Genomic DNA, 13947 nt, shown 5'->3' with positions numbered 1-13947 from the left:
TATTTTACACCAGAACCTGGTGTTGTGTTAGTATTGTTTCACCTTAAAGATGAACTACACATGTAAATCAAACAGTTTCTTCCTCTTACATATAAAAAGTTAAATTCACGAGAATTAAAATGATTTTGTTCAACTCAATACAGCCAAAACCTGTATTGGAAAAAGCTAGTTTATCAGGTAAACCTTGAGTTTAGGACATAAACATGCCACTCACAGTAACCACACGGCACACAAATACGTTTTTTGAAAATACAATTTTACTCTTTAATGTTCATACAACTGCTTTTATTTTTAAATATGATTTTCACTGTTGAGGGAAGTTAAAACGCAAAAGGCAGACTCCTCTCAGCATTGTACACATAATGGCAGTTAAAAGTCAAAAGTAAAAGACAATTTTAATATACAACATATGATAAAAAAAAAGAAAAGAAAAAAAGGATAACTTGTCAAGCTCTATATTCTGGCATTCATTCATAAGAAAACTAGAAACTGATACATTAGAAGGAAGTAAAATAACACTGAAGCCCTTTTGGCTTTTAATTGTGTTTTTATTTGCTCAGCACCTATAAAATCAAATTAAAAACTGAGTCCCAGATGTATGACACTTTGATCGCTGGCTTTTGCTCTCACTGTCACCCAACTCCTACTTCAAGAAAATAATTGTGTATTTGTCGCTCAACCGTTGCAGGAAGTTTCGAGACTCAGATTACCGTTTTGTACTTAACTTACTTAACTTAAATGTGCAGGAAACCTCAGTGAGCAAAAGGGAGGGTTTTTGTTTTCCGTCTTCTACAAAGCATTGTACAGTCACAATATTTACATATTCAGTATATTACAGCACACTTTTTTCTTTCAGTAGCTTGTGTGGTGCGTCCGATGCAGTGCTCTCTCTCTCTCTCTCTCTTTCCATGGTGAGGGCCCCTTCCTGTCTCCCTGTGCTTCTGAGACTAATTGTCTTCCTCAGATCGATTATATGGCAGGTATTAATGTGTTTGGGTGATTCTGAAGGAAAGAAGGGGCCTTTGTGATGAAGTTAGTGATTGAAGATTATTGAAAATCGGGGTGTCCGTCAGATCTTTAAAAGTCTGTAATACTCCAAGATGCACAGGTGGTAATGCAAAGTGTGTTAAGTGCAATGACTACAACATTTTATTAGGAGAAGCTTTAGCTCTGCTTGTGTGTTACAGTACTGCACCTTTTTGAAGTGATTCACCAGTTGGGCGGGGAGCTGTTGTGAAGTTTGGGTTGGTTGTTCTTTGTAGGCACACGGTTGAGTTTTTTTTTAACAGTTGCAGGCAGACATGGAGTGCTTTAGTCAAGATGCATACGCAGTCCATTGCTATCTGCAACGATGTGCAAGGCTTTCTACAGAACACAAAGTTGTGCCTAATACCACGCCACCCCTGCTGTGGAGTCTGAGGGGATTCAGCTTGTTGGTAGCAAATAAGATTGATTTAGTCCCCAAACAACCCCGAAAGTCATTATGTGCCAAACACTCATGAAGCTCTGAGCACCTAGTCACACATTTTCTCTGAGTAGGGTACGTGATGAACTTCTATATTTCTGGTCCCCATTTTTTTTTTTTCATGTCATCAGATTCTACATGATTATTTCCATCTTTGTGACGTGGGCCTGAGGTGGACTGGATGTAAGCAACATGACCACCGCATTAACAGCCGAGTCGCTGCAGCGAGGAGTCACAGCCTACAAAGTCCCAGTCAGATCTGCACAGGATGCGAGGCATAGTAGGCCGACCCAAGACCATCCATTGGACACTGATTTAGATAAGGCCCTGTGTGTTCTTGTGGGCTTAAGAGGCTGTGATTCATGGGCAGTTTTTGAGGCAATGTTGTGCAGCATTTATTCCCATATCTTCAGCTAAGTACAAGGGACATTGCTCATTGGCTGACAAACTGCCTTACCGAGTCATTATAGTGAAAATACTGTGAAAATCCCTGCAAATGCTTCGAGACAGCAGTGTCATCACAGTAATAGGACAGGGTGATCCTGGGCTAAGGCTCCTGCTGCAACCACAACGCCTGGTCCAGCTTTTCTTTTTCAACATTCCAATCCAAAACATCTCCCTACCGGTCAAAGCTTTTATCAATATATTGGAAAAATAAATCCCCATTGCCTCAATAAACTGCCAATGGATCAGCTTTGGCAGACTAATGCACTGGTCACTGGTGAGAGTCCAGCAGGGGGCAGGAGTGTGAGCGGATGTCGTTGTGTTTGTGGATGGCCTGGTCCAAGTCCAGAGACTGTCCGTTAACACTGACCTCCATACAGCCGCTGTAGGGCGCCGACACCAGCGTGGACACCAGCGAAACATCTGAGGGCGGAAACAACAACATGTGATCCAGCAGATAACAAGAGACGGCTGTGTGGGAGCCCTAACAGTCTGTGTGTTGAATCAGTCACTCAGCAAACACTTTTTTTTTTATCAAGTAAACATGACATTTCTCATCAAGGAGAAAATAACTAAATCATTATTATGTTTTCGTTCCAGTTTGGAGAGTGCTGGAGTTATTTAATCAGCTGTCAGTCACTGCAGAAGTGACAACTATGTATGGATCATTATTATGGCTTGCTAACTGCAGAACAAGAAAAGCAAGTTGAGAAATAAATAAATGGTAGAGATTTTGCAGGAATCACCTCTCCTCATCACTCTCCATGCAGGTAGGACTATATTGTGTTGACATGAGGAAGCGAGAGAGTGTTTAGCGGGAGATGGGCAGAAAAACCTAATCTTTATACAATTCAATTGATCAGCCTCAAGATAACTGAATGTGCTACACAAACAAGGTTTGCGTGTGCAAAATACTTGTTTTAGTTTTACTTTAGTAAAATACATAAATAGCCAGTAATGATGTGCATGTGTTTTTTTTAAAATTATAAGCTTCTCACATTAAATTAATTATGAATCCTTCATCATTTCCACCCGAGTAAAGAATACCATTTGGCAGCTTTACATGCCTTTACTGTTGTAATACTTTTAGCACAGTACTCTCCATCCACACTTTTACAACTCTCTACATCTCCACCAACACTTGTACTGCTTACTGCACAACAACAACAAAAAAACCTACATATGGCATGAATCCCAACCTACTAAATGTGTACAGAAATGTGTGTTTCCTCACCAGGGAGGCCTCCTATAAAGGTGCTGGACTGTGACAGAGCGTCAATAGGAATTTCAGAGTCTTCACTACGTCCAGACTGGCCATCGACCAGCAGCAGGGTTTGGTTGCCTGAGATTGTCACGTGGATTTCATGACTCTCGCTGTCACACAGGGGTGCAGGAGAGCTGGCAATGATGACATCACCGACAGATACTAGAACAAACTGAAGGCACACAAAAGGTTAGTGTTGAGATCAAGCACCGTCTTTCACTTGACACTCATGCACAGGTTGATGTACTCACATCTCGCCATTCATCGGTGCCGGGATGATAGTCGGCAAGAGCGATGGAGAGAGGGACTCTGTCCTGGTGAACAAGTGCAAACAGCACACCGATCGCAGAAGTTGGACGCAGGGTCAACTGTACGCTCAGGTTCTGCGACTCTGAAGCGACGATAACAGGAAGAGAGAGAACAGGTCATGAACTTTATCGACAGACAAACTGTTGCCGTCGACAGGAGCAAACATTCACCCAAACAAACTGGAGAAGCCATTAGGCAAAAATGTGCAAACCCGAGCCACGCTGTGCATAACACTCCCACACATGCACACACTGCACCGTAGCTGATGTTGAAGAAAGCGAAGCCTGTGCCGGGGTAAAACGCTCCGGGATTCTCCGTGCTGAAACACTGCATGTTGTCGTTGGACCGAATGGTTTCCTGTATGGAGGTATCTTCACCCGTTAACCACCTCCAGTCTTTCATACAGCCATCCAGACGGGGATTCACCTATGTGATAATCACACCAGTTGAGAACTCTGTCAAGAACTTCTCTCTTTGGTTTATGTTCAGGGTAATACACAAGCACATAAATAAACACCTGATTGACAAGGCCGTCTTCTCTGAAAGGGACTCCTCCCACGGTGAGGTTGAGTTCGTGCATGCCTTTCTTGAGCGTAAACAGATCACCGTTTACTGCAATCTTCATGACGGCCTCCCTGTCAATCTTTATCACTAGACTCCGCCCCTGCTCCTCCACCGAGATCTGAGAAGAAAACCAGACCTTTAAAGAAGCCTTTAAATCAGCTTATGTACGCTGCGTATGACTGTTCACAACGGAAACCTCTAACCTTTCTCCACTGGCCGTCATTAACAAGGGGTCCGCTGCTAGTGACCCTGCTGACCGTGCCGTATTTAAGCTGGAGTTCCAGCTTCCCATGGTGCATTGCCAGAACAATCCACGAGCTGTTTATGTGACCTCCGGCAAAGAAGATCACCCCCTCAGGGTCGTAGCTGCGGAAGTCAAACTCTGCGGAAAAGCTGGGAGTTGGGTAGCAAGGACAGAGCGTGCAAAAAGGTATGTTAATATGACAAAGATGATTCAAAATGAACCTTAAATGAGCAAAACAAGGAACAGGGGATAGAAAGAATTAGCCATTACAACTTCAGTGTGCTTATATATGGTAAATAAAGACTTTTGCCTTTCAGACATCAAACCAAGCTCAACTTGCTGTATCATTTTAATACAATAATACAGTTCTTTATCTCTTCTCATTAGAGAAACTAACCAACAGGCAGGCTGGAAGTGTCCATTTAATTATGTATCTGTCTTTGTACTTACTGTAACAAAGGTATACATTTAGAAAAGGTGTGATGTTTTTGATGGGAAACTACTGTTAAGCATGAAAATATTATTTCCTCACCCAGTTTGAATCCTCCGGCGGAAACGCAGCCTGACCACCGGCACCCCGCTAAACATGCGGCCGAGGTAGAGGGAGCGAGAGTTCCTCTTCAGAGACGGCGACATGCAGGGAGTTATAGGCTGTGAAAACACAAACATAAAACTAGAGATCACGCATGCTGCTACTTCATGAGAAACATTTGTTTATGCAACACGCGACTCATTTGAAATGGTTAAACAGAGCGAGAGCGTATTTTACGGTTCACATTCAACCATGAACGGTAAAGGCTGAAGTATGAAATATGCCGGTTAATATTTGCCACAGTTAATGTATTTCACCTTACAGCTCCTGAGGTCCTGGCCCAGCTTCATGCCCTGGCGACCGTCGCAGAAGCAACGGAAACTCCCCGGAGTGTTTAGACACGCCTCCACACACAAACCCGCATCACACTCATCCACATCTGACGAGTGATAGAGCAGGTTGAAGACGTAAAAGAGAAGGAGAGGTGAACTTCATGAGTGAGGTATGAAGGGTTACAGACAATCAGAGAGTTCATGAATTAGCAGTCCCATCTGTGGAGGAATTCAAAAAGGATCTTAAAAACACGTTAGTTCCACAAGTGTTAATGAAAAAAGCATCCAATGTCTTTTCCTGTCAACATATCAGAGAACACAAACACTTGAGTCAAGCGGTCTTTGACCTCGACTGGGTGGTTCCTCCGCGCTCCACATACAACCTTACATGGCCGTGAGAAGGTTGCCTATAATAAACGTTAATTCTCAGAGGAGGGACACTGAGGTTATGAAAAGTCTGGTTTCCATTGCAGAGCAAAACAGGGCACGGGAGAGATTAATGACTTTGGTTTAAGTTTTCTTATTCAATGTTGCTATCAACAGGCCTAATAATGTGGTCGTTTATCTTATCATGTTATCTTATTAAATACCAAGGCAGCATGTTTTTAGCCTTGGACATTCTTCCATTGCTCGAGTATAAAAGTGCATGTTGAACTGTGATCTAATGCGTCTAGGGAAACCTTGGATTCATTTTTTTTGTATTATAGAGGATATAATATTATATTTGTACATTACGTTTATGAAAGGCTTCATAAAGGCTTGGTGAATCTGCTGGGATTGTGTTTTCAAACCATTGCCTGCGTAAAGCAGGATTTGGTGTGTTAAATGACTCTTTAAAGAGAAAGCACTTCACGAACCTGTAGACCTGCGTTTGTGAATTATGAGAACTGTGTTTTGTGTTTACCTCTTTTATTTTGCTTTAATAACCATCTATGTCCTGTTTGATATTAAAAATGACACTCTGACAATAACAGTATGTACCAAGCAAAGGTCCCAGGGTCACTCTGTATTAATTTCCCCCCGTTAAGGCATGGAGATGGTGACCTGTTACCTACTTATACAGAGTTTGTCTCTTTGCATTCCTTTCCTGACCCCACAACACAGCTGTATCAAGTCCTGCTGGGGCTGAAGCTGCTCCTCTGTTCGTTCTCATGAAACTATGCGTTTGCGTATACACACTCACCAACACAGCTCTTGGTTTCGTTGTCGTAGACATAGCCGACGTCGCACAAGCAATCGTAGCTGCCCTCCGTATTCTCACACCGTGCAGCTCCACACACACCTGGGTCCTTACACTCGTCCACGTCTGAAAGAAAACCAGGAAGAGTACCAAGTCAACTCCTCAGCTGGAAGGACATGATCCGAGGTCATTTGTAAACCTCATTTGTGTCAAGAGAAGACATCACGGGAAATTTCTAAATGGGCCACAAGACCAAATAGTGAATTCTGGTCCTGATTAATGAACCACTTAAATCAAAATGCTCAGTCCAGCCCTCACTGAACCTACGCCCCAATAAATATTTACTCAGAAGACACAATTTTTAGTGGCTGTGTATCATTCAGTCAAGGGGACATTTAAACAATGATTATTTGCACAACATGCACTTGTAATGTTGGACCAGCCAAAAAATAAAATGCACAAATCAAACAAAGTGTTGTTTGCAGCTACAGTATTGCCTTGATTCCAGTGGTTTGATGATTACTTACCGTTACACATGTGGCGTCCTACCAACAGGTAGCCTTGGTGACATGAGCAACGGTAACTGCCCATCGTGTTGTTGCACTCGTGGTCACACCCTCCGTTTCTCTTGCTGCACTCATCGACATCTGCAAATAAGGCGATGGCACAGGAAAAGCATCATCATGGGCTGTGGGCAGCATTAGGCTGTTTGGCTGGTGTTAAGATTCATCAAGCAATGCAGGATACGGTTGGACTCAACGCAACACTTTTGGAAAGTTTAATTTTTGGAATTCTGAATAGGAGCGCCGGGGTGAGTTGCCAGTTTGATGCAGTTTGAAAAACTCACTTCAACGTCCTATGAATTTCTACTTTGTTAAATGGCTCACAAATATCTGCCACACTATGTCATTGTTGCTGAGTGTTTAGGAGGAGTGCGGTCGTCAAGTGGAAAAGGCTCAGACCGAGTCAAACTGAATCGGTTCTGGTTTCCTCTCACAGTAAGGTGGCAGGATGAGTCACAGTGGAAATGTGTGGAATGGTGGCTGTGCCATAAGTCAACATGTTTCCCTCTCCCTCGCAGTGTGTGTGTATGCATTGTGTGTGTTTTCCAGATCCTGCTCATACCCTTAATATTTGTGACAGTTCGCTTGTGAAAGTGGAATCCTTGCTCTAACTTTCCACGCAAGCTTCCTTCATTCTCGTGTCTGTACATGGTAACAAGCTTTGACCTCTAATGAGACAAATAGATTACTGTTGCGAGTTCCCGTACATGCAGTTCATATTGACCCGACACGTCATTCACACATCATTAATAAAAGCAGCAGCAACAGTAAGTTATTAAAGAGGCATGTGGAACAACAACTGCTGCTGTAAGATAACAGAAGAGAAACACTAAAAGTACAGTTTGGAAAGGTCAAAAATGAAAAACCAACAACATCAGCAGCATTCGCATCAACATGATGAGTAACAATTCAAAAATTTGTCAATTATATGACTAATACCAGTGATTAAAGGTTGGATTTTTCTTTCAGTTTACAAGACGAGTCGGCTGTCAGAAGCAAGGTCACAAAGACTGACAACTGCCCAGAGACGCTGGATATGACGCAGAGTGACGGTGCAAAAAAATCTAACCTCTGCTGAGCTTTAGCACAGTGTGCAACTATATATCCTTTCCTACAGAGATGACAATACCTTTATCACATCTGGCTCCTGCCCAGCCTGTGAAACAGTGACAGAGGAAGTCGCCCTTTTTGTCCTCGCAGCGCACCGTACCTCTGGCATTACAGGGAGAAGGAGAGCATTGGTCTGGAATATCTTCAAGTGAGAGAAAAACAAAACAGACAGAGACAGACGAAGGTTTAATATTGCTGTAAAATTGAGTCTGTGCAAACTGGATGCATACAATGAGTGTAACTGTAAATTGACACCAGACAGAGCAAGGGCATCTCTTATGTTCAGCATAACTAGAGTTCAATATAAATAGCCTAATGCTGCCTAAGCCCTCCTGCCAGAGATGCCCTAATTCTGTCCTTCCCAGCATACCTGACCTGACAAAAAAAACGATCAAATGGAAATTCAACCTTTGTTGGTTTGTCCTACTTTTCTAACTTGTGTAAGTGAGCACATGCTTTCTCTACCAATCCACTTTCCTTTTCCCAGCAGTGTGGGAGTTTGACTGCTCGACAAGTCTGGGCATGTTAGCTGGAGTTCAGAGAGAGGGAAAAGGACAGTGGTTAAAGAAAAGTAGGGGAACAGGAGAGAGATAAGTTCTCATGAAACTTTTTCAGTGATTGATGTTGAATACTTTCCATATAAAAACCGTCATTCCATCAGTAAATCCTCCAGTGTTTTACACATAATCTTCCAGCGCTTTTGAATATGCACATTGACAGCAAACTCAGCCAAACAATACATGTAAACTACACAGTGTTGCAGCATAAAGTGGAAAATCTGAATCAATTACATACTCTAGCTGTGAGAAGTTTTGTTCAACATGAGTCGAAGTAACTCAGCTCATCTATTTCAGTGGTTGCAGACACTTGAACCTTTGTCACAGACCACTAAAAATAATAAATATACGAAGAATCAGTTTAAAAATATCAGATCTATTTGACCAAAGCTCCTGGAAAGTAATATGTTGGGGGTCTATGAATAAGCAGGGTTACTAACCGCAGAAGCCTCACTGGCTTCCTCTGCTTAACATTTTAGGAGGCCCTTTAACAGCATGTCAACATTTTATTTAATTTAATAAAGCAAACACTGCGGGCTACCACAATGACTGTTTTCGCAATCCCCTTCCAAAATTTACAGAGCAGCAACAATTCATGTCACTAACAGTAGATGCTGGAGAACGGGAATATGCGTTTTAAATGAGTCCATTTTTTCTGTGGAACAATTTATAAAAGATGCGAGTCTGCAGACTAAAGGAACAGAAACAGGGAGGAGAGAGTGAACGAACACGGCCTTCTGGGATTCTCCTATGTGCAAATATGGCCGCACTGAGGCAGCAGACAGATGGCAGAGATTTTCAGGAAGAGTTTAAGAGAGAAGTAGTGAGTGAGTGAGTGAGTTACTTAGAGTGAGAGAGAAAGAGAGAGATGCTGTGTCATGATGCTGCAGCTGACTCATGGAGACCCCCCTCCCCCCCATCGAGGATCCTCAGCCAATAGCAGTGAAGCCGGGTTGGTCTCTTGCATCCTGATGCAGCAGAAATCCTGTGCTCCACTCACGTCAGACTTTTTCTTTAACGTCACCTCTTCGCTGAGCCAACTCACCAAGACGCTGGTGCAGTCACGCAGAGATAGTGAGTGAGAGAGAATGTGACGACTGAAGGGGTGTGTCACTCATTCACCAATCCGCAGCATCACTCAGGCAAAGTGCTGCAATGTTGCCTATAGATACCTGGGCTCACACGCATAAAGCACACACACACGTCAATTTAAAAGACACAGAATCAGGTGTGTCCCACTGCAAAACTGCAACGGGGTTGCCGAAAAAATACAGCACTGTTTCTTTATATCTTCTCTTTCCCTTTCAGCTGAGAGTTTGTGTGCGTGTGTGCCACAGTGTGATGCAGAGCAGTGATACTGCAGTGCAGCCCAGCCCCACATTACAACGAGGTGGCCCCTTTCTGGATGTAGTAATACTTACACACTGAAAAGACAGACAGGAAGGATGGATGTCTACAATAATGACAATCACTGATAAAAGGGCATAAAACTTACTGTGAACACATGTAATCAGATCCTGTTTCTTCTTTTCAGCATCTCCAAACCTCTCAATGCAGGCTACACAGAAAACAAGAATTTGAATTAAAGAGATTAACATAGAATCAGCCTTCATCAATCAGATGAAGTGTTTTAGTCAGGACATTAACTTACCTAAATATTTGGGATAGAAGTAGTTCTAAATCATGGAGAGGGGGTAGAAAGAGAGGGATAACGTTACATAGGCATATCAACAAAAATCTAAAACAAAACAAGTTAATCTACATAAATGGTTAAAACTAGTTGGGGGCGGGGGAGGTTAATACTTAACATAAGCGAGGTTTCTTTCGTTTCGTGCCTGATCTCTGTGCTCAAAAGCTCATGAGAGTGAAAAGAGACTTGTAAACAAGCATTAATTTGGGCATTTGAGAGATCACAATATGATTAGTCTAATCTCTGGGTCTGTGAACTCTCTCTAATGGGTGCGGCCCTTTGCCAAAGGGAATTTTCTGCATTCCTGATAGTAGGAGCATCTCTCCCGCCTCCTGGCTGCAGTACTCCTCCACATGTAGGTCAGAATTTGGGACTGATTTACCTGTGGAAAGATCTACTCTGGAGGCATAGTGACTTTAAGGAACTGCTGCTGCAGCCAGATGCAGCGAACAGAGTTGAAAAACTCTCCTGCAAGAATCAGTTATCAGACAAAATCTCTGCTACAGCTAGGAACATATTACACAACGCAAAGCCTGATAATACCAGTGATGTGCTGTAAAAAGATATTTGCAACCGTAAGTTACATTCACCTAAGATGCAGTGTGGTCCTAAAACTTGTTTGGGGCGATTACTAAACATAATAATACATCAGCTGTGACACATTCTTACTCTTTTATAAACTAACAAGTTAGGTACCAGATACTCGGCGTGTTCGCATGTGCAGCCAAAGACAATCGTGAGCATCAAGAAACACCCCTAGTCTCTATCTCTCTGCAGAGCTAGAAAGCTGCAGCAGAGGAAAATGCAGTGTCAGAGATGAGCACTTTCAGAATGAATAATGCAGCTATGAATGAGTCGACAGCTTTGTGATACAACATGGTAGAAAACTGCAGACACACAGACGTCCAGCTGATTCAAACGCCATAAAGACGGATTGTCACCTGACTTTACCTTTTCCTCTGAACCCAGCTCAACATTGCTTTAATCCTCCCTCAGCTTCCATGTCTGTCCACTTGGCTAATCTTACGAGTAATCTCTGAGTCATCGATTGCCACATTCACTCATCTAGAGCTTCAATTTACAACGGCAAAACTTCCAAGAGTAAGAGCGATCGCTAAACAGCACAGCATAACCAGTGCATCGAATCTCTAACATAGAAACCAGGCACGTAGGCAAACATTCAACATTGTCAGGATGTACTTGTTGCTGGTATGTTTCGACAATCAGGCAAGAGTTTGCACTGTAAATGTTTTTTTTTAAAGACTTAAGAGTCCAATAAACGCCAACTACAAGTTTCCAGACTTGTTATATCAGTTATATCTTTGGGGATCGTTGGCATATGCAGCAGATAGTACATATCCCATAAAGAGAAGAAAAAGAGGGTGGGCGCATGGACACAGATCAGTGAGGCAGTGGGCACTACTGGTGTTGAACGAAACATATTTCTCAACCCATGCTGGACAGAAAACAGCATATTCACTGCATTTTTACCAAAAAATTACAAGATTAGTCACATGCTGAATTAAAGTCTATCACAGAAACAAACAAAAAGAAGACGACAAAAGCATGCCAAGTCGCTGACATGGAGATGTTATGCGCACTGACAGCTATCAGTGCTCCGGACTTATTGGAGCATGAACACCAGTGGCCCAGACAATGAATCATTAGTCTGCTGTTGCAATACAGTCATCAATTTACAGTCAATATGGACATGATGTAAACAACCGCGCTGGCAGATTTATGTTTTACAACAATTGTCGTGTGGCAAACCTAGTTTTTGAACTCATTCCAACTGGTACAATGTGTTTTGACTAGTTCCCAGACTTAGCTGAGTGTTAAGTCCTGCAGTCGCTCAATGGAGAACAAGAAGGTGTGGTGTTGTGATTGCTGCATTCAACCTTGGACTGAAAACCACAACTTTCGTGAGGCTTGGTGCATCAACACACTCACCGTCTCCGGATCGTTTTCAAACACTTCTCTGGCCTCCTCTTTGCTGCACTTTTCCTCCACACACTCCCTCTCCAAGTGTCCTTGCTTTGTCTCCTCGAAAACTTGATTCGCTCTCCTGTGTCTGCTCAGAAACTGGTTTGCCTCTTGGGGAGACAGCGAAACTAAAACAAGAACAGAAGGACACCCCGTAAAAACACATGTATTAACCCGAAACACTCAGAGAAAGGTCAAACCACTGTGGCTTTAAGCACTATTTTGCCTGCCAAAGACGAAACATTTTCAGAAAGGTTGGACCCCCCCCCCCCCCCCCGCCCACCCGTTAATAGCATGCATCATCATTACCTTCATCAAACACAACACACATATCAAAGAGGACTTAGCGTGCTAGCTAGCCGTAGCATGCCACTGTTTACTTACTGCTGTCGGACCAGCGGACCAGCAGCAGGATTAGCAGCGCGCCCGGTGAGAGGGACGCGGTCCGGGTCAGCCGCATTGTTTTACCGCCGAGTCTGCGCCGCGCTTGAGAAACTTTATCCTGCCTCGTCTCGTAGTCTCTCTACCCTCCCTCGCTCTCTCCCTCTCTCTCTATTCTCTCCCTCTGTCTCTGTCTCCTAACGCCTCAATGTCACCGAGCCGAGTGGGAGCGAAACACACACACACACACACACACACACACTGCAGGTATTCAGGTACTCTTCCGACCGCTGGTGGTCGCGAACGTCTCTGACGTGAAACGGGAGAAACTAAACTGTCGCGCGCTCCTCCCGCATATTATTCATCACGCGGGCAAATTAGGCGGCTGTCCTCTGTTCTCTGCGGCTCAGCTCGTCCCCCATCGCGGTTTGTACTTTTTTTTTTTATTGCGTGACCCTCCTCTCTCGCTCTCTTTTTCTCTCTCTCCGGACTGAGTCCCCGCTCTGCAGAGAAACACAGCACGCCTCCGCTGCTTTAGGGAAAGTGAAGCAGGAGTTTGTAACGAGGCATCTCCTCCTTCCGTCTGCGTGCGTAATAAGTGGGTGAACCCATTAACACCCAAGTAAAAATAGCATTCATACAAACAGCATGCATATATATATATATATATATATATATATATATATATATATATATATATATATATATATATATATATATATATATATATATATATATATATATATATATATATATATATATGTGTGTGTGTGTGTGTATGTGTGTAGTGATGCTCATTTCAATTTTCAATTAGTTAATGTGCTGCTGGGTAGACTTATACATCCATTACAATTCAATGTTTGCCATAGGTTAAACTAACCAACAGTAAGTAAAGTCAACATTCAAATAATGATTGCACATTGCTGCAGTAAAAGTGCCAATCTAACAGCACTCATGCAATAACTCTCTGCAAGGCATCGTTTTGCATATTGCATAATGTGTCTCCACTTCTCCGAGAAGTCACATGTTTAAAGCAAGTTTTGTTTTCCTCTGAATCGTGGAACCAAAAATATGTTTCAAGTGCCCTCTCCTATTTCTCCTCTGCTGATTGACTTGTTTTCCCACTTCTGTCGAGGCTATCACTGACTTGACATGAGACCTGTGTCACGTGTGCTTTTATCATACAAGATGTTACAATTAAATCCTATTGACAGATATGTGATCCTCATCACACATCAGAGTGTGTGTGATGTACCTGACAGGTTGTAGCTTTATAATTGTTTTCATATTACTGTTGGACAAAAAAACATTTTTGCACGTTATAGATGT

At 42.8% G+C, this 13947-nt stretch overlaps 1 protein-coding gene across 1 annotated transcript; it reads right to left on the bottom strand.

Annotated features, from left to right (window-relative positions):
* Window positions 1-239: 239 nt before the first annotated feature.
* gas6 (growth arrest-specific 6) lies at window positions 240-13139 on the bottom strand. The gene is made up of 15 exons (XM_068579817.1): window positions 12622-13139; window positions 12205-12365; window positions 10216-10240; window positions 10060-10122; window positions 8027-8149; window positions 6862-6981; window positions 6338-6460; window positions 5140-5261; window positions 4823-4941; window positions 4250-4439; window positions 4000-4164; window positions 3740-3908; window positions 3425-3564; window positions 3144-3345; window positions 240-2332 (listed from the first exon to the last, which is right to left on the bottom strand). The coding sequence occupies exons 1-15, from the start codon at window positions 12695-12697 to the stop codon at window positions 2181-2183; spliced, it is 1950 nt and encodes a 649-aa protein (XP_068435918.1). The 5' UTR covers window positions 12698-13139; the 3' UTR covers window positions 240-2180.
* Between the last annotated feature and the right edge of the window lie 808 nt (window positions 13140-13947).

The sequence above is a fragment of the Clinocottus analis genome, unplaced genomic scaffold (genome assembly GCF_023055335.1).
Source record: "Clinocottus analis isolate CAN_PGR_092001 unplaced genomic scaffold, fCliAna1.0.p SCAF_1, whole genome shotgun sequence".
NCBI lineage: Eukaryota > Metazoa > Chordata > Actinopteri > Perciformes > Cottidae > Clinocottus > Clinocottus analis.
The sequence above is the reverse complement of the archived record's forward strand: the minus strand, read 5'-3'. Positions and strand labels throughout refer to the sequence as shown.